The sequence below is a fragment of the Sorex fumeus genome, unplaced genomic scaffold (genome assembly GCF_029834395.1).
Source record: "Sorex fumeus unplaced genomic scaffold, SorFum_2.1 ptg000029l, whole genome shotgun sequence".
Lineage (NCBI taxonomy): Eukaryota > Metazoa > Chordata > Mammalia > Eulipotyphla > Soricidae > Sorex > Sorex fumeus.
The window spans coordinates 15,953,822-15,979,942 of NW_026606086.1; the positions used below are offsets into that span (position 1 = coordinate 15,953,822).

Below are 26,121 nucleotides of genomic sequence, written 5' to 3' on the forward strand. Positions count from 1 at the left end.
AATGGCAGAGGCAGGTTTAATGGTGCCACCTTGTCGGTCTTGTACATTGTAATGAGCCAAACTACCCCCCAAAAAAATCTGCAAGTAAAAAAAAAGATTTAATCACACAGCACTTTCTACAGGTATCGTAAGCAAATAGGCATTCACAACTCCACACAAACGGCACTGCGGGCGCGGCCGCGGTCTCTGCGCTCCCCGCGGGCGGGCCGCGGCCCCGGCGTGGAGCCAGCGTGAGGCGGACAAGACGCATCATGCTTTGGCTTTTTTTTTGTCTTTTTTTTTTTTCGAGTAACAGTTAATATCTTTGCTTCTGAGAATTATTTTCTTTCAACCTTAAATATTACATACATACACCAAAAAGGCCCGAGCTGCGATGCGCTCAGCAGCGTCCTCAGCTGGGCGCTTCACATTATCAAAAGCTAGAAAACTTGTAAACCTCGGGCTGCCGGGGAGGACGGCCCGCGGTGCCTCTCCCCAGACCGCCCGCAGAGTGGAAGCGAGGGGCCCGTCTGGGGTGGGGGGCACTGGCTAAGCCTCGGGTGCTAGTTGATCGTGGGAGGGGCCCAGACTAGCAGGAAGCCGGGGCGGGCAGGCGGAGGCCCCGGCCTGGGAGAGCCAAACACCTACTTCTCCCAGCAAGCTGCTCCACCCCCACCTTCTTGGCGCGAGGACCGCGGGCTCCCCTAGGCACAGCGCGACCCTCGGGAGGCACGTCCAGCAGGCCCGAGGGTGGCCTGCGGTCCCAGGGGCCCGGCGGTGGCGGGAGGGAGCCAGGGGTGATGGCTGGAGTCACCCCTGCTTGCAAGACGCACCCTGGACCGGCAGCTGCGCCCCGGGGTGCCTGCTGGAGGCTGCTGCAGAACAGAACGGAACAGAGGGGAACGGGGCGGCCACAGCCCTGGCATCACGCTTGCCTCGGGTGGGGGTGGGGGGCAGGGGCGGGGCGGGGCGCGGGGGGGGCGGGCGGGGGTGCTGGACGGGGCACCCGCCTCGTGGCGCCCGGCTGCTGGGCAGCGCTACTTGTCCTCGGTGCTCTCGGGCATGCCCGCCTCGATCAGGGCGGCCCGGAACTGCGCCAGGACGCCGCGGATACTCTTGATGAAGCCCTTGGAGAGCGGGAAGAGGGGGAAGCCGATGTCGGGGTAACCGCTCTTCTCAGGCAAGAAGCTCCGGTAACTCTTTCTCCTCTTCTTTGGTTTGACGCTAGGCGGCACCGAGGTGTCGGGGGCCGCGTCCGAGGTCTGGTCTGTGGGGTCCCTGCAGGCCGAAGCCGCGCCCTGGGCGCCCTCCGAGTCCGAGCCCTGGGAGGCCTCCCCCGCGGCCAGGCCCCCGTCCTCGGCGTCCTCGTGGCCACAGTCCGAGAGCTCGGCGGCGGCAGCCGGGGGCTCTTGTGAGCCGCACTCCTTCGGGAGCCCGTTGGGCAGGGCCTGGGCCCGCTCCAGCAGCGCGTGGGTCTGCAGCCAGGACTCGATGCGGTTCACCAGCCGCCAGCCGCCGGTGCTGAAGTGCAGCCGGATCTCCTGCTCGAAGACCTCGGGCGGCCGCCGCACCAGCTGCGTCATGGACTGCACCACGCGGATCAGCGCCATCTCGTTGTAGCAGCGGCTGTTCTCGTAGCCCTCCTGCAGGCCGCGGTCGCTGTCGAAGCCTGCTTCGTTGTAGTAGGGCTCGTTCACCAGGATCAGGCCTGAGAGAGGCGCTGGCTCAGCAGCGGTCCGGGCGCCCCCCCCCCCCCCCGCCCCTCGGCCCTCACCTCGGTCCCCCCGCCGTACCTTGGATGGAGATGAGCACCTGCAGAAGGCTGGACTTGCTGGTCCACCGCTCAGTGCCCTGCGGGCGGGGCGGCACCCCCACGTCAGTGTGGGCCCCGCCCCACCCTAGGGTGGCACCCTCCACACACCCCCCCCCACCCCATGCCCCCAAACGGCACCCACGGCCGTGGCAGGCATGCGGGTCGCACTTACCTTCCCGATCCAGGTGCCCAGGAGGCTGACGCACACCTTCCCGTTGTCGTACAGGTTGGGGTTCAGGCGGCCACTGCACTGGGAGAGGTAGCAGAAGTGGGGGGGCACCGCCGGGTAGATGTTGGGGAGCTGGATGTCGAACAGGTAGAGGCCGTCCTCGTAGGGGGTCCGCGTGGGGCCCTTAATGAGGGCTGAAAAGAGGTCCTGGAGGAGGGAGGGAGCCAGAGGCTGAGCTGTGGGGCTCCGGGTGGGCCTGTGTGGGTGCTCTGCCCACTGAGTCACAGTCCCAGCCCCCAACACCTTCGAACTGTACTGCTCCGAACCTGGGCCCAGTGAGGCAAGAATCACAGCCCACAGGAGGCGAGAGAACATTTGAGAAATTCCTCCAGATTTTTTTTTTTCTCTTTTTGGGTCACACCCGGCAATGCTCTGTGCTCAGGAATCACCCTCGTGGTGCTCAGGGGAACATATGGGACGCTGGGAACTGAACCTGGGTCGGTGGCGGCGCGCAAGGCAAATGCCCCACCAGCTGTGCTATTGTTCTAGCCCCCCAGATCTAATTATTAAAATTTCAGAATTCCAAAGCCGCGGATGCTATTCATAATCAGCAATAGAAAACAAATTGTCTAATGTTGCCTTTTCGGCAGGCCTGAGCGTAGGGGGAAAATCCCAATAATAATGGTGGGTCTGGTGTCAAAATATTGAATATAACCAAAGTAGAGAGAGAGTACTGTGGTAATTATCTGCCCCACAGGTAGGGGGAGGGTGTGGGATGGGGGTATACCGGGGCTTTTGGTGATGGAAAATGTATACTGGTGGAGGGAAGGGTGAAAGCTTTGTAACTGCTCTCACGGTGATTCAATAAAAAACTCATTAAAAAAAAAATCAGGGGCTACAGCCATAGCACAGCAGGTAGGTCATTGGCCTTCCACACAGCCAGCCCGGGGTTTGATTCCCAGTATCCCATAAAGTCCCCTGACCACCACCAAGAGTAATTCCTGAGTGCATGAGCCAGGAGTAACCCCTGAGCATCGCTGGGTGTGATCCAAAAAGAAAAGGAAAAAAAAACAAAAGACCATTCTGGAGAGCAGAGCTGCAGCCTCTCCCTCCCCGTGGGACAGCTGGCCGGCTGCTCATCCCTCCCCGCCTCGTGTGGAGGAAGCCCCCGCGCCTGCCGCCCACTTGCCATTCGATCCTCAAAGGTCTTGACCATGATGCCATCAGGCAGGGACGTGGCCAGCAGGGCCATCTCCTTCCGGACGGTGCTGAAGAACTTCTTGGCCTCCGGGGGCTGGAACTCAATTTTCTTAAAGGAGTGATTGGCTGGGGGAGGGAGAGAGGCGCGTCAGCCCCCACTCTGGGGGTCCAGGCGGCCCGGCCCCTCCCGCGGGGCACGGACTCACAGGGCGCGAACTCCAGCACGGAGAAGACCTCCCCCTTGGCGCTGGTGAAGGTGACGCCCGGCTTGCCGCCACACTGCTGGCACAGCACCGGCGTCTCACTGGGCCACTCGGCCCTCACGGGCGACTGCGCCTCGGGCTTGTCCTCCCGGCGCTCGGCGTCCGGCGCTGCCTCCATCTTCTCCTCCTCGGCGATGGCCACGTTGTCCAGGGTCTTCTTGAGGTTCTCCTGCAGCTTCTTGATGTCGTCCAGGAACTTCTTCTCCCGGGTGGGCTTCTCGGGCTCCAGCGTGGGCGAGGTGGGCGAGCCCGTAAGCAGCTGCTCCACCGTCATGTTCTTGAGGCTCTCCAGGATCTTGATGGCCTCCTTCAGCTCCCGGAAGCTCTTGGGGGGCCCCTCCTTGCCCGCCTTCTCCATCAGCCCGGCCACGGGGGCCGCCATGGCCACCGCGCCCTGAATGGCCGCCGTGGCCGCCTCCTCACTGATCACCACCCCCTTGTCCTCCTCGGGGGCCTCCGCTGGCTCGGGGGCGGGGATCGGGGGCTCCTCAATCTTGGGGTGCTCATCCTCCACCAGCCCGTTGTCCGTCTCCCAGCTGTCGCTGTCGTCCTCCCACTCGTCCGAGGACGCGCCGCTGCTGCTGCCCGCTGCGGAGTCGTAGTCCGACTCCTCGATCTCAGACTCGATGTTGTAGAGGTGCTGCGGGCAGGCCGTGGACAGTGGGCCCTGGGTGCGCCACCCACCCCGCCCTGCCCCCACCCTCCCCAGACCCTTTGGCAGGGCCATACCTGGGGAAGGATGATGGTCTTGGAGTTGTCGGCCCACACCACCTCCACCTTGCTGCTGACATCCACGCGAGCCACCTGGCCCACCGAGGGCTGCAGGCAGAGGGGACCAGGTCAGGACCGGTCAGGGGCAGACCTCCCCTCCACACCACGTCCGGGCTCCCGCCATGCCCCACCGCACACAAGCCCCCATGTCCTCTCTGGCTGCCCTGACACCGCCAGCACGTGTATGCCCGTTGGACTCCAGCGATGGGCGGTGGGGGGGGGTGGAGGGGTGAGGGGGCAGGCCTGGCCAGGGAGATGCCAGCTGGCGGGACCTACAGCCTGGTCCTGTGGCGGCACCTGGCGGCAGCACCAGGAACTGCAGTGTGGGGAGGGGACAGGGGCGGGCGGGCACCTCGTCCTCCTTGGGAGGGGCCCCGTCCTCGGTGTTGCCGATGCGGATAACGATGTCGGTGGTGCGGAACCGGAAGTCGGGGTGGTCAGCAATGTCATAGACGCTCACATCCTCCTCCTCTCCGATCAGCTGGAGCACGGGGGTGCTGGCGTGAGCTCGGAGTCGGCCCCCTTCCGCCCCGCCCCACCCAGCCCAAGGGAGCCGGGGGCCGCACTCCTCACCTCCACGTCATCCCCGCTGGGCCGCAGCTTGAACCACTTCACCATGCAGGTGCGTCCCACGTGGTCCCCGGACTGCACCACGCCGTAGACGGCGGGGTCGGGACAGCTCTGAACTGGGGGCCAGAGGAGAAGCTGCACCCGCGGGGCTCAGCCCCGCCCACGGCCTCCGGCCCCGCCCCCCCACCCGGTGACCTCCCCTGTACCTCGCTTGTCCACCACGAAGTCTCCAGGGCAGAACTCGTTGTTGTCCAGGTGGTGCACGGGGAAGAGGTCGTTGGAGCGGATGTTGCACTCCACGGAGCCGTCCTGCCACAGCACGTCGGCCGAGGTCATGGTGGTCACCACCTCCACTGCCACCCTGCAGAGGGGCTGGTGAGCTGCGGGCCCGCCCTCGCCCACCCCGCCCCGCCCCCGGAGCGGCTGCCCGCCGGGCCGCCCACCTGTCCCCAGGCTTGAAGTCGCGGGCCACCCGGTTCTTCTTCCGCTTGTGCTTGCGCTTGAGGCTGCGCAGCGAGAGGGGGACGCTCTTCTTGCGGCTCAGGCCGCTGCCGCTCTGCGAGGACGTGGTGGAGCTGGCGGAGGAGGTGACGGAGCTCGTGTCGTCCGTGTCGTCGGCCGCCTCATCGTCCGCGTCCTGCTCTGTGGACTGCAGCCTGCTCTCCCCGCCCTCCTTCAGCAGGAAGGGGGGCAGCGGCTCAGCCACCTCGGGGGCCTCCTCGGGGGCCTCGTCCTGCATCTCCACGGGGCTGGCCGAACCCTCAGGCGTCTCCTCCGGGCTGGCCGAGCCCGCCTCGCTCTTAGCCTTGTCCCCTGCCTTCTTGCTGGGGTCCTCGAGGGAGTGCTCCCGGGAGCACGGGGTGTCCGGCGAGCAGGACATGATCCTCACCACCTGCTTCTTCAACAGACGCTTCACCTGCGGGTGGAGTGGGTGCTGTGGGCCCGGGTGGGCGGCCCGCGGGGGGGCGGGGCGCAGCGGCCGCACACGACTAGGTGGCCGCAGGGGCCCTGGAGGACTTACCTTCTTGGCCATGGAGCCCTCCCCCTGCGTGCAGGTCCTCTCCGGGCACTCGCAGGCGATGCGGGCCGGCTCCACCTTGGCCGGGAAGACGTAGAGGCAGCGCTCGCCCAGCTGCCGCTGCGCGTGGTCGAAGCATCCGAGACGCTTCACCCTGCGAGGACAGGCTGGGCCAGCGGGTTCCGACTGGGCGACCCCGGAGAGGGCTGAGGGCGCGGGGGAGCAGGCGGCCCGCGTGGCTGGACGCTGCATTACTCACCTGCCGAGATTCTCCTGGGTGATGACGGAGGGCGGGGGGCTGGCGCTGTCCGTGCCCCCCGGGCAGAAACTCTTGGTGATCCACGTCACTTTCAGCTCCACGACCTGCACCTGGGGAGGGCACGCATGGGACGGGTCAGCGGGGCTCCTGGCTCACTCTGCGGCCCAGCAGCTGTCCAGAGCCCACAGGGGACCACACAAGCCTGCAGCCACCCCGCGACCAAAGGCAGGCCATCCTCCCCCTCGCCCCTACCTCCTCCACCACCACCCGGAACTTGCTCTTCGTGCTCAGCACCGGCTTGACCCCTGACAACCACTGGACGCTGGAGAAGATCTTGGCGGGGCCGATGAGCACCTGGCCCGGGTAGAAGCCATAGGAATCGTCGAAGAAGAGGCCCTGTGGGGGTGGGGCGAGGGGTCCCGTGAGCTCCCCAGACAGGCGCTCTGCACCCCCCACCCGCCCATGCCCCCGGCCCCCGGTTCCCCAGGGACGGGACACCCTGCCGCTCGCCCGGGGAGCTGAAGCCGGCCGGAACGGAAAGGTCTGGTGCTGCGTGTCCACACGGGGCTGGCACACGCACCGAGTCGCTGACGTGTGGGCAGACATCATAGAGCTTGGCGCCATCCTCCGTGTTCATGGAGCACCTGTGCAGGGAGAAGCGGGGGGGGCTGCAGGCACGGCCCACCAGCCCGAGGGAACGAGCCTCCCTCCTGACAGAACGAGGCACGGGTCCCCACCCTCAGTCCGGCCCGGCCCAGCACACCTGGCCCCGTTGGACAGCTTCAGGATGATCTGGTTCTTCAGGTCATAGACCTTCCCCAGCCAGCAGTCGTAGGCGATGTAGTCCCCATACATGAAGGGCTGCAGGCCAAGGCAGGGCGTGAGGCGCTGGGCCCCCACAGGACCCCGAGACACCCAACAAGAGGGGTCCACCCGCAGGGGTCGGGAGGAGGCTGGCACACATCAGTGTCAAGCGTGGGGGAGGGGTGGGGCGGGCGGGAGAGTAGGCCCTCGCATGTCGTGGGGAGGAGGGGGCTGCTCCCTACACCCCACGAGTGCAGGACCACACCAGGGCCGGGGCCGGCTGGGCCGAGCACACAGCTGCTATGTGGCGACCGTGGGTCAGGTCGGCCCAGGAGAGCCGCCCCTGCCGTGGGGTGACTGGCAGGCAGGGCTGAGGTGGGACAGCGAGCGGCTCCACTCTGGGGCTCAGGGGCCACAGGCCACGGCGGGAGAGCGACAACGGAGGAGGAGGAGGAGAAGGCAGTCGGAAGTGACCACTCAGGGAAAGGCCGAGGGCGCAGGGTCATGCAGGATGGAGGGCGGGCGGCCGCGGCCGGGGCTCACCCAGATGTGCTGCAGGTCCTTGCTGTTGACTGGGTAGATGATGCAGTTGGTGCCGATGAGCTTGACCGCGCAGTCGATGCTGACGTCGATGACGGTGCCACATTGGCTATCCTAGGAGGGGCATCCGGATAACTGGGTCAGGGCCCGCCCCGCCCCCACTCCATCCAGACCACACCCACCAGACCCATAGCCCCGCCCCACCCCCAGAGGGTCTCACCGTGGAGCGCATGTGCCGGACCACGTCCCGGGGCACCACGGAGCGGTCCTCCAGCTTCAGCTGTGGGAGAGCAGGTAGCAGGGGTCAGGGGCCTTGGGCACGGGCTATCTGCGGGCACCTCCTTCAGCCTGACCCCAGCTCCCAGACAGGACGCGCGCTTCCCTCCACGTGCTGGGCCTCACAGACCCTCGAGAGCTCGCCCTCTGACTGCCCCCAGCCGGGGAAGGCTGGCAGGCTGCCTCTAGCCTTCCCGTCACTGCCACGGGCACGTTTCTGCCCACGGTGGGCATGCCCACACCCAGGGGCCTGTCCAAGCCCTCCTGACCTCCCGGCCAACTGCCGCTCAGGATGGGTGAAACTGCAAACCTCTACTTGCTGTTTCCCCTGCCAACGCGGCCACCACAGCCTCGTGCCCTGGCACTAGGAGCCTGCAGGATGCTGGGGCGGTGCCCGTGGGCAGGAGGACACTGGGGGGTTGCCAGGAAAGGGGGGCAGGCGGTAGGGGGACATACAACTCTGCGGAGGCTGAAGGCCAGCATGGTAGAAGGAAGTTGGTCCCCGCCCCGCCCTGACCCTCCAGAGCCCCTTGTCTGGGCAGACACTGAGCAAAGGGGGTGGGGGCAGGGAAGGGAGGCCATGCCCCCTGCTCAGGCCACTTTCCTCCCAAGCAGCCTCCAATAGCAGGAACCAGTGTAGGCAGCAGGGACCACCAAAAGTCCCATTTGGACGGGGGTGGGGGGTGTTCAGCAGAGGGCCCGGCGGCTCCTGGGAGCTCCTGGTCCCCTGCGGTGGGTGGGGGAAGGAAGGGGCTATTGCGGGTCTGAAAGGCTACTCTGAGGGCATGTGGGCCCTAGGTGGGATGGGCTTATGGGGGACCCAGCCAGCATGGCCCGGCGCCATCCCCTTGCACACGATGTCATGTCCGTGCACAGACCAAGCCCGGGCGGGGGTGGGGCGAGCACACCCTCAGAGAGGGAGAGGGCAGGGCCAGGAGGCGGCACCCCGCACATGGGGGCTCTCCCGCCCAGACAGCCCCATCCTACAGGGGCAGCGCATGCCGGGCCCAGACAGTCGTCACGGCCCCCCATGCTGGGGGACACTGGGAAAGTCTGCAAACGCCCCCGAGACCCCGCAAGCCCGGGGGGTGACAACTCAGGTTGGAGGGTCCCTTTCGAGGCCTGGTGCCACCCTCCTCCCTGGGCGGGTCCCCAGGCAGCTTTCTCTCTGGAGAGCTGTGGGGCTGGGGCAGAGGCCAAGGGCTGGAGCAATCGATCTACTGGTTTCTGAGTGTTTTCTCCAGATTCAGCACGAGACAGGACATAAATACATAATAAGGAACGTGCCCTGGCTCTAAAGAATTCAGATGGGGAGACAGATTGAACGCCGGGAAAACGTTTGTGTGCAGGAATGCACAGTGCAGCAGTGTGCAGAGAAACGCTTCTGGGTGGCAGGTGGGGGACGTGGGCCGGGCTGGGCAGCGCAGAGCTGGGGCCACCCACCGTGGTGGAGGCAAAGGACACCCCCGCCACCCTCAGCCTCGCCTCGGAGCTGGGCACAGGCCCCGCCCAGCAGGCGGGAGGCAGAGCAGATGCGCCCCGGCCAGCCACGTGCAGGATGGCGTTACTGCCTGGGCCTGCAGCCACAGCACAGAACCTGCTGGAATGACCCAGACGCAGGGCGGCCCGGGGACATCAGGACGCACCCACGCACACCACACACTCATGAGCCAGCCATGCCCCAGCCCTGGCCTCAGAGAGCCTGTCCTGGAAGCGAGTTCAAATCCCCGGTGTCCTGCCTGGCCCGGGTGAGGCACCACAACGAGCAGCCCAGATCCTGCCCAGGACACACCAGCGGGCCCCGAGAAGCAGACCCCAGAGCCCCAGCAGCGGCACGGCTCCAGGGCAGTTCCGTGGGGGGTGCCCAGGACTAAGCAGGGAACAAGCAACAGTCCAGCACTGGGCTTCAGGGGGTGGAGGGTGTGATCAGCGGCACAGGGCAAACGTGCCCCACCTGCCACCCAGGCTCCCGTCTTCATGCGGGCAACCCCGGCCAGGAGTCTCCGTGCAGACACAGTGGCCGCCACTGTGAGTGACCTTGCGCATAGAGGGGTGTCAGCGAGTCCTCAGACTTAGATCCCCCCACCTGCGACCTGCCCAGGCACCTATGGCCACTCACCTCAGCCGCAGGGAGGACTCAAGGCCCCAGGGCTGCACTGGCCGCTGTGAAGACACCTCACCTAGGCGGGCAGCCGGGGACACACATGCCCCTGCCACCCTCTGTAAGGGGAGCGTCCCAGCCCTGGAGGCACAGCAGAGACTGACACAGGGTAGCCTCAGTCACCGGTCAACGCCCACAGCAACCTCGGACTCGCGGCCCGCCAGCCAGTGGCTTCTGTGGTCATTGCACCCCCACTTCCAGAGAGGACAACACAGGTTCACGGCAGTGAGGGCACACGACCTCAGGGGAAACGGCCGATGGCCCTGGCCTTCGGGTCCTGGCCTGGAGCAGCCACTTACTGGAACCTTCAGGGCTCTGAGAACCTAGCACAGATACTGAGGGCCAGAGACGTAGCACAGTGGGCAGGGTATCTGTTTTGCACACAGCTGACCCAGGTTTGATCCCCGGCATCCCATAGGCTCCCCGGAGCACAGCCAGGAATAATTCCTGAGTGCAGAGCCAGGAGGAATTCCCGAGCATCACCAGGTGTGTCCTAAACTGTCCCCCTCCAAGACCCAAATTTCCGGGTCGGGTGGCACGGGTGAGGCACCTGCTATGCCAGCCCGTGGCCACCCCTGGTGTGATCTCTGGCACTGCACATGGTTCCCGGAGGACCAACAAGGAAGGCCCAAGCTCAGCAGCAAGAACAGCCCGCAAATACCACAGGGTGTGGTCCCAGGCCCCGCCAAGACAGAGTCATAGCCACAAGTTCAAGCCCCCACCTAGCCCATGGTTCTGTCCGGTCACCAGATGCGAACAGACTGAGGGGAAGTCTGCATCACAGCCCAGGGGCCTGTCCGTTCCCCCAGACTGCGCCCAGGAAGGGCCAGGCCATGCTGCCCGCTGGCCCACAGGTGCCCCCACGCGAGGAGGACGCTGGCCTGCAGCACAGGTGGCCAGCACTGAGGCCTCGCCCGCGGGGATGCTCTTGCTCCGAGCACTTCTGCCTGCGAGCAGCCTCTGGTCGATATCCCTCAGCTGAGTGTGCGCAGGGCTCACTCGCTTGGTTTATTTTTAAAGATGCAAATACAGGAGAAAAAGGCAGTAAAAATAACGCCAGAGCCAGACGAGGGCCGACCCCGAGACTAGGCACTCGTGCGAGCACTCAGGTGCGCGCATGTCCAGGAGCAAGACTGAGCTTCCGGCCGGCCCAACCCGTCACTCGCTGAGCCGAGCCAGACGGCAGAGGCGGCCCCACCCCCACCGCGCCCCCGCATCCAGCTGGCCAGGGGTCACTCCCGAAGACCATGGGAACCTTGCTGCCCCTGGCTTCCCTGGGGCCCCACAGCGACCTGCAAGACCACGGCAGGGGGGCGAAGCCAAGGCCGGGGGAGGGTGCGAGGGGCCTCGGGAAGCGCCCAGGGACCCCCGATACGTCACGGTCTCGTGTGGTACAGTGATGGCCCTGACGGCAGCCCCAACAGACTTTCCGGCTCCCGGCCTGCACCGTGGCCGTGCCAGCTGGACAGAACAGGCACAGCCCTGCTGGAGGGGAAGCCTGGAGCCCACCCCGCAGCCCCGCACACCTCAGTATCGAGGATGGCCCAGGTTGGTCAGCCCTATGTCCCTCACCACCAGATCAGCGGAAGGGACGGACTGAGGCACCGCCACGGGGGGTCGCCAAGATGGGGCTCACACAGGCCCCGGGGCAGGAGAGGTGAGGTGCAGGGCGGGAGCGGGGTCAGGAGGCTCGCGCCGCACCCCGGATCAATACTCTGCTAAACGCTGCCACAATGACATCTGAGACAGCACCAGGCTCAGCAAGGCGTCGGCCAACGCCCCGGGCCTGTCCACCGACTCAGTCTTGAGGGCTCCTACCAGGATGAGTGTCAGCTCAATCCTCGGGTGTGACCCCAAAACAAGGCAAGCGTGGGCCCCAGGAGTGACTTGCTTCGATTTCGTTCTGGCTCGCGGTGTCTCTGCGACGGACAGTGCTGGTTTTGGTCAGTGCTTCGACAGTGAAGGGCAGCCGGTCAGGGAGCTGACGGCAGAGGACAGCTGCCCGCCCCCACCCCGCATTCAGAAACTGCTGCCCCTCTAATTTATTCACCGCAGACTGCTGCCAAGCGCTTCCTGCTGTGGCGGCAGAAAGGGGGGCTCCTCCCGCTGGGTCTGCGCCCTCACCCACTCCCATCCCCTCCAAGCACACCCCGCTCCTCAGCGCGTGGTTCAGGAGTCTTCCTGGGTGCCAACCAGCCCTCTGGGCACCAGAGGAGGGTCCCAGCTACGTGCCGAGTTGTTTCCCAACACCCCGCTGCCGGCTCGTGATGTCACCTCGCGAGGGAGAGGCCGAGCCGTTTACATACACGCTGGGATGTAATACTCGTGCTCCTGGCCACTGTGCCACCAGGGCTGGTGTCCCCGGACCCCTGCAGTGTGGCCGGAAATGGCCAATGACCCTGGGCTGCTTGCGCCATGTTCTAGCACATGTGGGTAGCACTGGGGTCAGACTCAAGACCTCACTCCTGCAGGCAGGCACTCCCCCCACCAGTCACCCCCTGGTTCCTGACCTGCTAACTTATAAAGCACATTTGGGGAATTGGGGAGAGAGTATGGTGGGCCAGGTTGCTTGTCCTGCATTAGGCTGACCTGGCAATCCATATGGTCCCCCAACCCTGGGCACAGAGCCAGGAGCAAGCCCTGAGCACAGACAAAACAATGACAATGCCCATCCCCCCTCCTCCGTTGGAAAGACCCTATTTCTACTCTTTCAATGGTTACCCTTAGGCTTTTGGGTGGGGGGCCACACCCTGCAGTGCTTAGGGCTTACTCCTGGCACTGTCCTCAGGGTCACTCCTGGGCCACATACGAGGCGAGCATCCCACCCAGTGCACCATGGCTCCTCCCTCTGGAAAACAGTAGTTGGGGGGACCAAGCCGGGTGGGCGCTGGCCCAGGCCCCCTGCAGGCTCAGTCTGAACACGGCCCTTTGAGGCCCCTTTGGTCCATCCTTCCCTTTCCACATCTACCTGGCACTGCATTTCCAGCACCACCAGGTCACAGGGGATAGATGCGGCTTCTCCGAGCGCCTTTCACTGTCTCAGTTCAACAGTCGCTGACCCAGGAGGGCCGCGACTCTGGGTCTGGGCAGAGAAGACCAGCTCAGGGCCGGGCTGGGAAGCGGGCGTGACCACCAGGAGGCCGAGCTGGACAGAGCTGAGCCCCAGTCGCTTTGCATCACGTACCTTGCACCCTCCCAGACCTGCCCAACGGCTCCGGAAGACTTGTCACTGCAGCCCTGCCAGGCCCCAAGGTGACCACCTCGGATCCCGAGGGCGGGGGTTCTCAAAGCCCCCCTGGTCCATGCCGGGCCCCTCATCTCACCGGACACCGAGATGGCCTGGCACACTGGGTATCCACCTGCCGGACGGAGGCGGCAGCCCACACCTCGCTTCTGGGGCAGGGAATGTTCCGACTCAGCAACAGGTGAGCAGGGGCAAAGGGGGGCACTCCTGGGCGGGGAGACAGGCACAAACCTCCCAAGATGCCAAAGCCAACGTGAACTGACACCCGGAGGCCAGTTTTGGGGCGTGTGAATCCTCTCAGTCAGCTGACTGCTTGTAGGACGCAGCTGGAGTAAGGAAGCATGCAGGGTCTGGGAGTACAGTGCAGGGAGCAGAGAGCACCCAAGGGCAGAGGGCATGCAGGGCAGGGAGCACGCAGTATGGGGAGCACGCAGGGCAGGACACGTGCATGTGGAGGCCAAGGCCCGATCCCAGCCCCAAACAGGCACTGAGCACTGCTGGGAGGGCCTGGATGGCTGCAGCATCCCAGCAGCCCGGCACCCTGCTTCCCCTGCGAGCTCCACCGAATGACGTCCTGTGTGCTCCTGCTTCTGGGGGTCATTCAGTCACCTAATACAGTTTAACAGTCAAAGACAGTTCTGATCAGGCCAGAGAGGTGGGCCAGTGTGAGGGCACCTGCTGGGCGGGGTGAGCCCTGCGCAGACGGGAGGGAGCAAGCCCCCCGGGCACCGGGGAAGGCCCCAGATCAAGCCCTGCCCCTTAAAACACAAAGCTATAGGGGCTGAAGTGATAGCACAGCGGGTAGGGCGCTTGCCTTACACGTGGCCGACTGGGATTCTATTCCCAGCATCCCATATGGTCCCCCGAGCACCGCCAGGAGTAATTCCTGAGTGCAGAGCCAGGAGTAACCCCTGAGCATCAAGCATCGCTGGGTGTGACCCCCCCCCCAAAAAGAAAAAAAGCTATAAACTAAGACAATGTCTCTGCAGAGCCCCAGTGAGACTCAGGTGTGAGACCCCAGGCCCTGCCCGCATGCACCCGTCCTGCTGACCCTTTGCAAGGCTGTTGGGCAAAATTCTCAGGCAAAGGATGAAGTACGGGGTCAATACAGAAAAAGGCGCACCGGCGGAGACAGCGACCCTGGAAGCACGGCACCCCTTTGCTCCTGGCAACCTCCTGCTCCGCCCCCCCCAAGCCTTCCCGCGGCCCCCCGGAATCCTGTGAATCTGCCCTGGCATGGGCAAGGGCCGGCCTGTGCTCGGCTTGCGTGTGTGAGAAGGAAGGGGGCCTTCCCCAGCACACGTGGACACTGTCCCCGAGACACAGCTCCCTGCCGCCCTGTGAGCCCAGTCCCCCGTCCTGGGCTGCGGACCCCACAGAAACAGCAGCTGTGTGCAGCCAATGGAAAGCACCCGTCCAGCTCACTACACTGGGCACTGGCCCTCGCTGGTGCGTCACCCTGGGCTGATTTTGGTCCTCTGCCCTCTGCATCCCATGGACAAAGATCCAACGTCTATGCCCCAACACAGCCCGGTGAAACGCCTGGGCCCCGAGTGTGGTCAGGAGGTCAGAGGCAGGTCTCACCTTGCTCACCCTTATACTCTGACCCGGAAGCAATACCTGGGCATCCAGCCTCCTTCCCCCTGTAGCCACTACTGACATTAGCGCGTGCACACACACAGACACACAGACACATACACACAGGCTGTGGATGTGGCCCGGCAGCACAGTGCAGGTGTGAAGCCCTACATTTGACCCCTGGAACCTCGGGCTGACCCTGGGCTTTTGGGAAGGACTGACCGGTCAGTAGGGTCAGCACCCCACGATTAACAGGCAGGTTCCAATCCCTGCCCCAAACCCCAAGTCTGAGCATCTCAGTGCACCCCGATTCCCAACAGGCACAGGTAAGGGCTGGCCTACACCAGAGGCTCCGGCCTCCACACTCGCGGCTGCCGCCATTGGGCCACAACACCAGGGACGCATAAGACTTTCTTTTGGGATGGGATAAAATAAGAAAACCACCCTCTCTGGGGAGCCGGAGGGGTAGCACGGGGGAAAGCACTTGCCCGGCATGTGACCAACCCAGGTTTGGTCCCCAGCATCACCTACAGCACCCTGAGCCCCCAGGAGGGACCCTTGGGCAGAGCCGGGAACGAGACCAAAGCAACACCAAGCGCAGCCAGACAGCCCGGGGCCATCCAGGGCTGCTCCCCTGGTGCCCAAGGGGCCGGGTTCGGCAGGAACTGAACAAAGGCCCCCTCATACAGGGCAGAGAGCAAGGTCCCGGAGGCCAGCCCCCTTGGACAAGGGAGAGACGAGGGCACCTGACAGGCCAACATGCACGTCCATGTCTGGAGGGCAGCTGTGGGCAGGGGCTCCTGCACCCCACCCTCCCCTAGGCCTCAGTGCGGTCCAAGCCCAGCCTGGGGCTGGGGACATGGGCCCCCGGGGGCCCAACGTCATAGGGCACGAGAACTGGGCACCATCTGCGGGCAGGCCAAACCCTAACCACTAGGCCACCAGAAAGTGAGCACTGGGGTGTGTCACTGACCCCGGGGGGGGGGGGGGGGAACAGGCCATGCTCTGAGGGTCCCAATGTGGCTGGTGTCCAGCGCCAGCTGCCCTCAGAGCACCACAATCTGCGCTGTGGGGTCTTGGCGCCCACCCGGCGCCACCCAGATGAGGCTGGGGTGACTCACCTGGTCACTGCACCTAGACCCTCTGGGGGGAGCCGGCAGCTGCCCTGGGTTCAGCCACAGACCTCGGCCTGCTCCAAAGTGGCTGGGGGCCATCGGTGCTGCAGGCCAGGCCTGGAAACAGGAGGTCGGGCTCTGACCGCAGGCACAGCTAAGCAGTAATCCTTAACAGAAGATGCAAGAAGAATTTCAAACCAAGGTTTGATGACAAACGAGAATGAGGACTGCCACCAAAGGCAGGGGCAGCAAAGGACACACACGAACCTGACTTCCGGAAAGTCACAATCATAGTGAAAGCTCCAGGTGTCTGCCCTGCACAAACAGCACCCAAACGACACCGGGGGCCAGAAAGAGGTGCTGAGTACAGACCCCAAGGACCCCGCTGGGCAGGGCGCCTGCCTCACACACGGCTGGCCGGGTTCAATCCCTGCACCACAGAGGGTCCCCAAAGCCCCCAGGAGCGAGCCCTGAGGACTGCTGGACCTGTCTCCCATCCCCCCACCTCCACCCCCAAAGGACCCCAACAGCAATTCCTCCCCAAGACCTGCAGACGGCCCGTGGTGCCCAGTGGGTTCATGAATGTGTCCAGCATCAGGAATCACCGCGGAAACACAAACCCAAGTGCCAGGCACCACAGACACAACAGCAGAGACCACGACCCCTTCAAAGCTGCCGTGAAGCCAAGGGCCCCGGGCATGGGGGGGGGGGGGATGGCAGCCACTCCGGGGAACAGGATGAACACTACTTGCATCTGACCCAGCACCCTCTCTGGGCACAGGCCGGCCGGGGAGCGACACTGGGGTCAGGCTGGACACATGAGGCCCGAGCCTGGCTGGAGCACAGCAGGGACGGGACTGGGGCCAGGGGAGACCCGGGTGGGGCCTCTGAGCCTTTCTCTTTGGGTTTCTCAGCAGGGCTAGGGGCTACTCCCAGCGACACTGCACCCAGACCAGAGCCCCAACACGGGCCGTAGGCCCGGACCGACCACCAGGGCCAGCCCAGTGTGCGGGGGAGGAAGGTGGGGCCCCAGCTCCTCCAGGCACAGGCGCCCCTTAGAGCCATGTCCCGGGTGTTTGGTTGGGGCCACTGCTGGCAGTGCTGTGGGCTACCCCAAGCCTGAGACAGGGCCCACATGGTGTCAGGACCTTTAGCCCGGGCCGGTGCTCGTTTCACCGAGCCAGCTCTCTGGCCTCGACATTTACCTTCAAAGAAATTAAAACTGGGGACTGGAGCAATAGCACAGCGGGTAGGGCGTTTGCCTTGCACGCAGCCAACATGGCCGACACAGGTTCGATTCCCAGCATCCCATATGGTCCCCCGAGCACCGCCAGGAGCAATTCCTGAGTGCATGAGCCAGGAGTAACCCCTGAGCATCGCTGGGTGTGACCCAAAAAGCAAAAAAAAAAAAAAAAATTAAAACGAGGGACCGGAGCAACAGGAGAGCAGGGAGAGTGTTTGCCTTGCACACAGCCAACCCGGGTTCAATCCCGGCATCCCATAGGGTCCCCTGAGCACTGCAAGGAGTAATTCCTGAGTGCAGAGCCAGGAGTAACCCCTGTGCATCACCAGGTGTGACCTCCCCCCAAAAAAAAGGCAAAAAAAAAAATTAAAATGGGGATCCAAAGAGATAAAAGAAGTAAATTTAAAATGATTCCAAATGTTCTAAGATAAATATATATCCTATATGCATTATATGTATGTGTGTGTATATATACATACACACACACACTCACACATACACATGTATATATATACACATGTACTTCTTTTGGTTTTAGGTCACACCTAGCAATGTCCTGGGCGCCCTCCTGGCTCTGAGCTCAGGGATGACTCCTGGGAGGGCTCGGGGGACCACTATGTCACTCCAGAGATCAAACCCAAGTCAGCTGTGAGCAAAGCAAGCACCTTAAGGGCTGCGCTATCTCTCGGGCCCCCTAAGTGTTTTTTTGTTTGTTTCCCTTTTTGGGTCACACCTAGTGATGCACAGGGGTTACTCCTGGTTCAAGGCAACTCCCTACCCGCTGTGCTGTTGCTCCAGCCCCGCCCCCTAAGTGTTTTAATTTTTCTTTTTTTTTTAAGTTTCGTTGTAGGTTACACCTGGCGATGCCCAGGGCTTACTCCTAGCTCTGCAATCAGGAATTACTCCTGGGGTGCTCAGGCGAACCTATGGGGTGCTGGGGATCAAACCCGGGTTTGGCAGCATGCAAGGCAAATGCCCCCCCCCCCCACTGTACTATCACTCTGACCCGTTTCTAATCTGAGGTGTCCATCATCAAGACTGCTACTAACTGGTCTGAGGTGGAGGAGAAAACATGTTTCCACACACTCACATGGATAAAGCGACCCGGGAAGGTTTTAACTGCTGGCTCATGCTGGCTGTGTGAGTGCTCACTGCTCTCACCTTTCAACTTTTCCATATTTCTGCAACTTTTCTGTAGTAAAAATACAGAGACCTTGGACACAGGGCAGGAGAGATGGTGCAGAGTTGCCCGCACACAGCCAGGAGTAAGCCGGGGGAGCACCAAGTGCTGCAGGTGTGGGACCTTCCCCCGACTCCTCGGACCTTCCCCCGACTCCTCAAAACTGTCTGGGTGCAGATTTGGGAGTGGGGATGTGGGTGCAGGGACATCTCTACAATCCTGCCCTGACTGCCTGAGGTTCTCAACCTGGTGAGGAGGCCCAGGAGGGGGGAAGGGCACCCCGCACAGGGGGCTGTGACATGGGTGGCAGGGAGGGAGGCAGGAAAAGCAAGCTCAGGTCTGTGCACCAAGGAGAGGGCAGAGGCTCGTGAGGGGACTGGGGGACAGCCTGCCGCGCACCAGGGCAGAGGGTACGAGCCGAGCACTGCCCAGGGCACACCGGGCCTGGGTCCTGATGTCCAGGAACGCCCCTGCTCACCACTGTGTGCTGATGCGACGTCATGCAAACCCCCGAGTTAGTGACCAGTTGGAGCAGACCAACGCGGGTGAGGGGCCGGCCTGCCCTGCTCCTGGGCAGCAGCACTGTGGCCAGGCCCAGCGCTCACTGGCCGGTGCGGGCAGCGCAGGAGGACTGAGCTCTGGCCGCGATCTTCATTTCCCAAGTTCCCAGTGGCTGGTAGAATGAATCTTCACCAGACTGAGCGAACAATTTGGTTTTTCTTATGGCTTCTGGGTTATAACCAGGGGTGCTCAGGAAACTTTCCGGCTCTCAAATAAGCCCCCGGACAAAGCGCCTCCACCAGCATCTACCATGGGGCAGGTCACACGCACGTACACCGCCCCCTCAAGGCACACACACACGCGCCTGCCAGGTACTCCTCACACCACTGGCCTCACACATCACGTCCAACCGTGCCTTCCCCCAGCCACACTTCCCTCATAGAAACTGGAAGTTTCTGAGGCCAGGGCGACAGTACACCGGGTAAGGCATTTGCCCTGCACAAAGCCAACGTGGGTTCAACCCCCAGCATCCCAAAGGGTCCCCTGCCAGGACTAATTCCTGAGTGCAGAGCCAAAAGTAAGTACTGAGCATCGCTGGGTATGGCACCAAAACCAGCAAACAAAGAGAAACAACGCGGAGAGTTTCTATCGCTGGGACAGAGCTGAGCGCCATCTTCCTCCCGGTGACAGACTGGGGACCGGAACTGCCGTGAGGGCAGGCTTTAGGCACTTGCCTTGTGACCGACCAGAATTCGATCCCCAGCACCCCATATGGTCCCCTGAGCACAGGGCCAGGAGTGAGCTCTGAGCAGCCACACGGGCTGCTGCTTCCCGAGGCCCAGAGGCAGGCGCTCAAAGGAGAGGGAAAGTGACTCTTGACAGAACAGGGAAAGGAGAACGAGCCAAGAGTCGGGGAGGGGTGGGGCGCAGCCCCTACCGGGCACCATCCCCCACCCGGGCGAGGTCACGGGGCAGGCCCCGCCAGGCCGTCCCCAGCCCCCCAAGACGCCTATCCCTGCCCTGGCCAGGCAGAGATCAGCTGGGATGAAGCCCACTGTGGGGGCGTCCCCCTGACATGCATGGCAGTCACAGGCTCCCCGGCCACAAATGTGACTTGAACTGGGGTTCGGTTTTATCCCTCACCTGGGGCCACACCCGGGGTGGAGGGGCGGGATCAGGAGGAACGGGATGTGCAGGAGGGCACGGGCCCTGGCCACTGCCCTCGAGAAGGCCAACGCCTTCGTCTCCGCAGGCACCTCTGCACCTGCTTCTTCCCACCCGCACCAGGAGCGGACCACTGGCCTGAGGTCTAGCCCGGCCCAGGCGTGCAGACGGAGTGTCTGGTAAACACACAGGAGTCCCAAATGTCACAAACCGGGTCCACCTCGATCTGTGTTTGGGTCCCTCCGCCTTTCTGTCCCTCAGTTTCCACCCTGAAGCAGGCCGTTGATTGGGAGGGCATCGAGCGTACGCCACACAGGCGGCACCCAGACGTCAGGAAACAGGAACACTCACTGCTGCTCTTTCTACTTCCCTCAAATCCACGCAGAGGCGGGGGCAGGGTCAGACGCCTGGGACTGCGCCGACACAGGCAGACCCCCACCCCGCATCACTCCGTCTGACCCTCCCCCGCCCCAAAAAAATCCAAAGCAGAGGCTGGAGCCATAGTCCAGTGGCTGGCACTAGTCTTGCACACAGGGCAGCCGGGTTCAATCCCCGGCACCCCGTGTGGCCCTCTATGCGCGGCCAGGAGTGACCCCTGAGCACAGAGTCAGGAGTCAGCCCTGGGTGTGGCCCCAAAGACCCAAGCAACAGACTGCCATCCTTAGGGTGGCATCCATCAACCCATCCCCTGCTTCTGGAACTTCTGGCACTGTCCCCGACCCTTTGGGGGGTCTCTGACGTTGCTGGTCTCAGGCCAGGCCACAGTGCTTTGCAGGTGATGTCTGCAATCAGGGACCACTCCTGCTGGCACTGGGGATCACATACGGTGCCTGGGACTGAGCTGGGGTCGGCAACAGGCAAGGCCAGAGGCTTACACCTGATGGTCTCTCCAGCTCTTTTTTGGAGGGTGGGTAGGTGGGTAGGGGAGGAATGGCGGGGTTGAGCCCACCTGGAGGTGCTCTGGGCCTGCTCCTGGCTTTGCATTCAGGGATCCGTCCTGCCAACCATCCAACAAGGCTGGCCGTGTGCTGGCCAGCACCTACCTGCTGTACTGTCTCTCCCCCTGGTTCTGGTCTCTGAGTGACATACGGCAGTGCTCGGGGCTATTCCTGGCCCTGGGCTCAGTGCTGAGAACACAGTGCCTGGTGGGGCAGCCTCTGGCCACACAGCTGAAACCTGAACCACACGTTCCCAAGTTCCTCCAGAGCCAACAGGGGAACGGCGGCGTGCACGGCTGTTTGATCCAGGTGTGAAGTCAGTAACCCACAGGAAAAAGCACCTCCGACCAATAGGAACCCCTCTAGCATGACTCCTCCCATGCTGACTCCCAAGGTGACACGCGGTGGAATGTCAGGGGACACTCGGGAGGGTCCCCACGCCAGCTACCTCCGGGGGTGAGGGAGACACACTTCACTCATGTTTCAGCAGAGAAAACACGGCAGTGACTCGGCCAAGGTGACTCAGTAGTGACAGACGGAAGAGAGCCCATGCTTCTAATCCCAGGGGACACACACACACACACACACACACACACGCACGCACGCACATGCACGCACATACACGCACATACACACACACACACAGCATTTGGCTAACGTGCCCATGGGCCAGGCTCCAAGTCTGACAGGCTCCATCGAGGGCAGGAGTCGGAAGGGGAACCCAAGAGACGGGAGGAAAGTCACAGGGGAGCCGAGAGTCTCCAGCGCCCCGTCCCCCCTCCCCCCCCCCCCGCAGGCAATGTCATGCACTGGTCCTGCACCCTGTCTGACCTTACATAACTTCCCTGATGACATCACTGCCAACAACGCTTTTAATGGGTCCGGCACCTGCACAAGCTGGAGGCAAGCAAACTTCACGTGCTGTGATGCTACACCTAAATAGGTCTCCCCGCGGAAACGCTGGCCGGAGGAGCCAGGAATAAACTGCAGAGCCAATTCCTGAGGGATGCTTCACACACGCGCGCACGCGCCAGCCAGGCGGGCACGGGCAGACAGAATCAACCCAGAGAACCCGAATGTTGGTGCAATTCAGGCACGTGACCCGGACATCACCCGTGGGACAGGCCAGCCCCAGCCTGGCTGGGCAGACAGCAGGTGCCCTGACTTCACAGGGGCTCCACCCCCTACAAACACAACCCGGGGTCGAGCCGGGGGCCACTGAGGCAAGAAGGTGGTCAGCCTGCCTTATTCTGAGCCGGGAGGGCCTTTACCTTACCTTTACCTCCCCAACAGAGGCCCACTGATGAAGGGGCCCGAGCCCCCGGGGGAGACTAAGGGGCAGGCAGCAACCTTTCTGTTGTTCAACAGCTCCCCATGGGGGATGCAGAGTGGGAGAGAAGGGAAGGAGGGGGCAGGCTTGAGCCTGAAGAGGGGCAAGCCCGATGGTGGGACCCCCCCCCCGAAGAATCGGACTAGAAATCTCGCAGTGTTGAGAGTGTCCCACTTGCTCTGAAGACAGTCTGCACGGCCATGGCCGGAATGGGCTTGATGCTGGCCTCTCTGCTCTTTCTGTACTCGTTCCCTAAAAAAAAAAGTCACAGCGGGGCCAGAGCCATAGCACAGGGCCGGGTGCTAGCCCTGCCTGCAGCTCACCCAGGTCCAAGCCCTGGCATCCCACACGATCCACCAAGCACTGAGTACAGTGACAGGAGTCACCCCCGAGCATCGTCGGGTGTGCCCAAAACTTAAAAAAAAAAAAAGTTCCAGAGGGGTGGTTGGAGAGATAAGTTTAGGATTGCTAAAACACTTGCCTTAAATGCAGCGAACTCGGGTTCGATCCCCGTGAGCAGAGACAGGAGTAAATCCTGAGCACTATGGGGCAGGGGGGGCGGGGGAACCCCCTGCACCCAAGAACAGCAAAAAAGCGTCCAAGAAATCAGGAGACTAGTAAGTCTTTCTGCACCCGCTCCAAATTCATATCCACAGGATGGAAATACCCAGGACAGACCAATCCTGCCACGTGGAAGGGACAGGCCCAACAAACATCCCAGCAGGGGGCAGGTTTGCAAAACAGTGTCACCCAGCACTGCCTCGATGTCACCCGGACCCGGCCCGGTCAGAGCACGCTCGCTGGTCCAAAGGTCCTTTGCACATGCCTCGGTCACCTCAGTGGAATCTACGAGTGGGAACAAGGAGAGCCAGACTCTCCCCGCACGTGCCACCCTGCCCGTGGCCAGGAGCCAGGCAGGGCCAGCCAATGCCAACTGACCAGGGCCGACGCCTCCGAGTAATAAAGTGCTCTGTTTTGTTTTGCTAATAGCTACCTAGAAGGACAAACTTCCTCCAAACAAACAAATCTGTTCCTGAAAGAACTGGGCCCCCCAAGCTACCAGCTTCTGAAGTCCCTCCGCCCCTGGGGAGGTTCATGCTCAGACAGGAGCTCCAGGAACTACAGTGGCAAAGAAAACGCCAGAAGTCACTAGGACTCTCAAGTCGGTTCAAAGCAGGTCATGACAAAGCGGCTTCAAAATAGAGCCGGGCTGGTGCCTGGAAGTCATTTTCCATGGAATTCCAAAATGCACATCTTAGAGCAAACTGTGCATAAGCGGGTCTGGGGGGGGGTGGCGGAGGCCCAGCGAGCAAGTATACAAAGTCAACCCACAGGGCCAGCCGGAACACCTGGCAGCCGGGGACGGGGAGCAGGGCCAGCAGACCCGGAAAGGGCGGGAGGGGAGGACACCGAGGAGCGCCCCGTCACTGGGCCTCTGGGGAAAGCGGCGCCTCTCCTGACATCACAGGGACGGCCATTCCGCCCGGGGACCATGCCACGCACCGTAATGACTTCCACATACTTTTGCAGGTGACTGCTGGCGTCTTTCTGAGCCCGAGACAGGGCGGCCCACTGGCACCCGTCTGCGGGCCGGCCAGGGTCTGGGAATGCCTGCACCTGCCAGTCCTGCTCTGCGGTCATCAGAGGTCTCTCCGGGCCCGGGGACCTCAGTGACCAGCCAGCTGTCCCCAGGCGTGGGCTGGGCTCACGACCCCCGTGGCGGTGTGGCGCCTTTGTCTCCTCCCAGTGTGTGGGGAGCCCAGATTAACTTGGCCAGAGCCACCCCCTGAAATCAGACCTCGCGCCGCCGCCCAGGCCCGATTCCTGCTTAGCCAAGCTTTCTCGAAGGGGAGGTGGCGGCGGCGGCGAGGAGCCGCGGAGATACAGAGGTGTGTGCGCCCCGATAGGCACCTCACACCCAGGAAAAGGAAAACAAGACGGGAGGGGGGGGCAGGGGAAAAAACAAAATCTCCCAAACAACCTCAGGGGGCCCCAGGGTATCTGGGGTGTTTCCATCGTAGGCCCTTTTGTTTTGGACAGCTGTGATGTTCACCAGCCTCGGCCCAAACCACAGCGAGGGAGCTGGGGGGGTTCACAGGCAGGTCTAACAGCCCGGGGCCAGCAAAACCCCGCTGGCTCCCCAATCTGGGGGCACCAGGGGGGCGCTCTCCTTCTCCGCCCGGATCCCAGAAGAAGTGCGGCGGCACTTGGGAGCCACCAACCCGGAGGCAGCTGTCACCTCCCCCACCTCCCAGCCCCGACGAGCACTATTAATACCGGGGCTGGGGTGGCCAGTGGTCGCACTCGCGAAGTTCCCGCAAGAATCGGAAGGAGGAGGCCACCGGGCAACACACACACACGGACACACACTCGGGGCGGCGGGGCGGGTGGGCCGTGCGGAAAGGGGGCTGAGCTCGGCGGTGGGCGCCCCCGAGCCCTGCCCGCCCGCCCGCCGCGGCCCGGCCTTCCCCGGGGCGCGCACAATGCGGGGGGAGCCGCGGCGGGGGTCGCGGCCGCGGGCCGGAGGGCGGGTCGGCGGCGCGGGGGGTGGCCCGGCCGCGGCAATGACTTTGCACCGGGCGTCCCCGGCGACGCGGCTCCCGGCGCGGCCTCGGGCGGCGCGGCCCGGCCCGGCCCGGCGCAGCGCGGCGCGGCGCGGCGCGGCCCGACCCGGCCCGGCCAGCCCCGGCCCGCCCGTCCGCCAACCCGGCCCGCCCGGCCCGCACCTTGGTCTCCTTCACGTGCTGCTTGACGCCCTCCGGGTACCACTGGACGCGCACGTAGCCGCGGCGCAGCGGGCTGGCCCTGCCGTCCTCGTGGCCCGCGCCGCCCGCCTCCGAGCAGCCCGAGCTCCCGCGGCCGTCGTCGTCGCCGTCCGAGTCCGAGTCCTCGCCGTGGATGAGGCGCACCAGGCCGAAGTGCACGGCGCCGCGGTAGCGGCCCGACACCAGGTCGTGCGAGAAGAGCAGGCGCTGCGAGCCCGCCTCGGGGCCCGCGTCCGCGGCGGGCGCCGGCGCTGCGGGCGCTGCGGGATCCGCCATAACTGCTCTGCGCGAGGCTCGGGCGGCGGCGGCGGCGGCGGCGGCGGCGGCGGCGCGGGGCGGGGCGGAGGGCGGGGCCTACGCGGGGCGGGGCCTGTGTGAGACTAGGGTGGTGGCGACGGCGGGGCGGGGCCTGCGCGGGGCGGGGGCGAGACCTGAGTGGGGCGGGGCCTGCGCGGGGCGGGGCCTGCACGAGGCTCGGGCGGCGGCGGCGGCGGCTGCGGCGGCGTGGGGCGGGGCCTGAGCGGGGCGGGGCCTGCGCGAGGCTCGTGGCGGCGGCGGCAGCGGCGCGGGGTGGGGCGGGGAGGGGCCTGCGCGAGGCTCGGGTGGGTGGCGGGGGCGGGGCCTGAGAGGGGCGGGGCCTGAGCCGGGCGGGGCCTGCTCGAGGCTCCGGTGGTGCGGGGCGTGGCCTGCGTGCCGCGGGGCGGGGCCGGACGCGCTGACGTAGCGCGACGTGCCGCCGGCGCCAGGGCCGGGATGCGGTTGCTAGGGGCCGGCGCCCGTCGCTAGGGGACGCTACAGATGCTGCCCGGGGCGGGTGGGCTGCACGCGGAGGGGCGGGCCCGGGCGGAGGCGGTCGCCGGGGAGACGGGGAGTGGGCCCCCCCTCCCGGGCGGATTTAGCAGCCTTTCCGGGGTCGCCAGCCCAGCGAAATCCAGGGGAGGGGAGTGGGAGGAGAAAGCTGCTTTCCTGGCCTCCGGGTGTTTACGGGCGGGCCGCCTGGGGCGGTCTCAGGGCCTCGCTGAGGTGCTGAATGAAGCTGGCAGGGTGGCTTTCCCCGGGCCAGGCTTAGCCGTGGCACTCCAGCGATTTCACCAAATGGGGGGAACTGGACTGCATCATTTGTGGCAGTGGGGGACTGCGTTCGACCGCTCTCTCCGGAGAAGAAAGAAAAGCACGCCAATCAACCTCGGGAAAATGCATGCCACTCCGAGGAGGAGGCTTGTCAACCAGGCTCTAGTGG

General features: G+C 64.0%; 1 protein-coding gene across 1 annotated transcript; it reads right to left on the bottom strand.

Annotated features, from left to right (window-relative positions):
* UBE2O (ubiquitin conjugating enzyme E2 O) lies at positions 1–25,206 on the bottom strand. Its single transcript, XM_056115408.1, has 18 exons — positions 24,843–25,206; positions 7,607–7,666; positions 7,390–7,500; positions 6,806–6,903; positions 6,623–6,686; positions 6,295–6,438; positions 6,043–6,152; positions 5,787–5,937; positions 5,209–5,681; positions 4,972–5,126; positions 4,769–4,881; positions 4,548–4,676; positions 4,154–4,243; positions 3,368–4,064; positions 3,151–3,287; positions 1,965–2,168; positions 1,773–1,830; positions 1–1,687 (listed from the first exon to the last, which is right to left on the bottom strand). The coding sequence occupies exons 1-18, from the start codon at positions 25,155–25,157 to the stop codon at positions 1,017–1,019; spliced, it is 3,780 nt and encodes a 1,259-aa protein (XP_055971383.1). The 5' UTR covers positions 25,158–25,206; the 3' UTR covers positions 1–1,016.
* Positions 25,207–26,121: the final 915 nt, after the last annotated feature.

What these genes read in the sequence shown, in the direction of transcription:
- UBE2O (XM_056115408.1), bottom strand. Translation starts at nt 25,157, where the DNA reads ATGGCGGATCCCGCAGCGCCCGCAGCGCCGGCGCCCGCCGCGGACGCG. An exon ending in TCCGGCACATGCGCTCCACG is followed by an intron (nt 7,501 to 7,606) that starts GTGAGACCCTCT and finishes TGCCCCTCCTAG; the next exon opens with GATAGCCAATGTGGCACCGT. An exon ending in GACTTCAAGCCTGGGGACAG is followed by an intron (nt 5,127 to 5,208) that starts GTGGGCGGCCCG and finishes GCCCCTCTGCAG; the next exon opens with GGTGGCAGTGGAGGTGGTGA.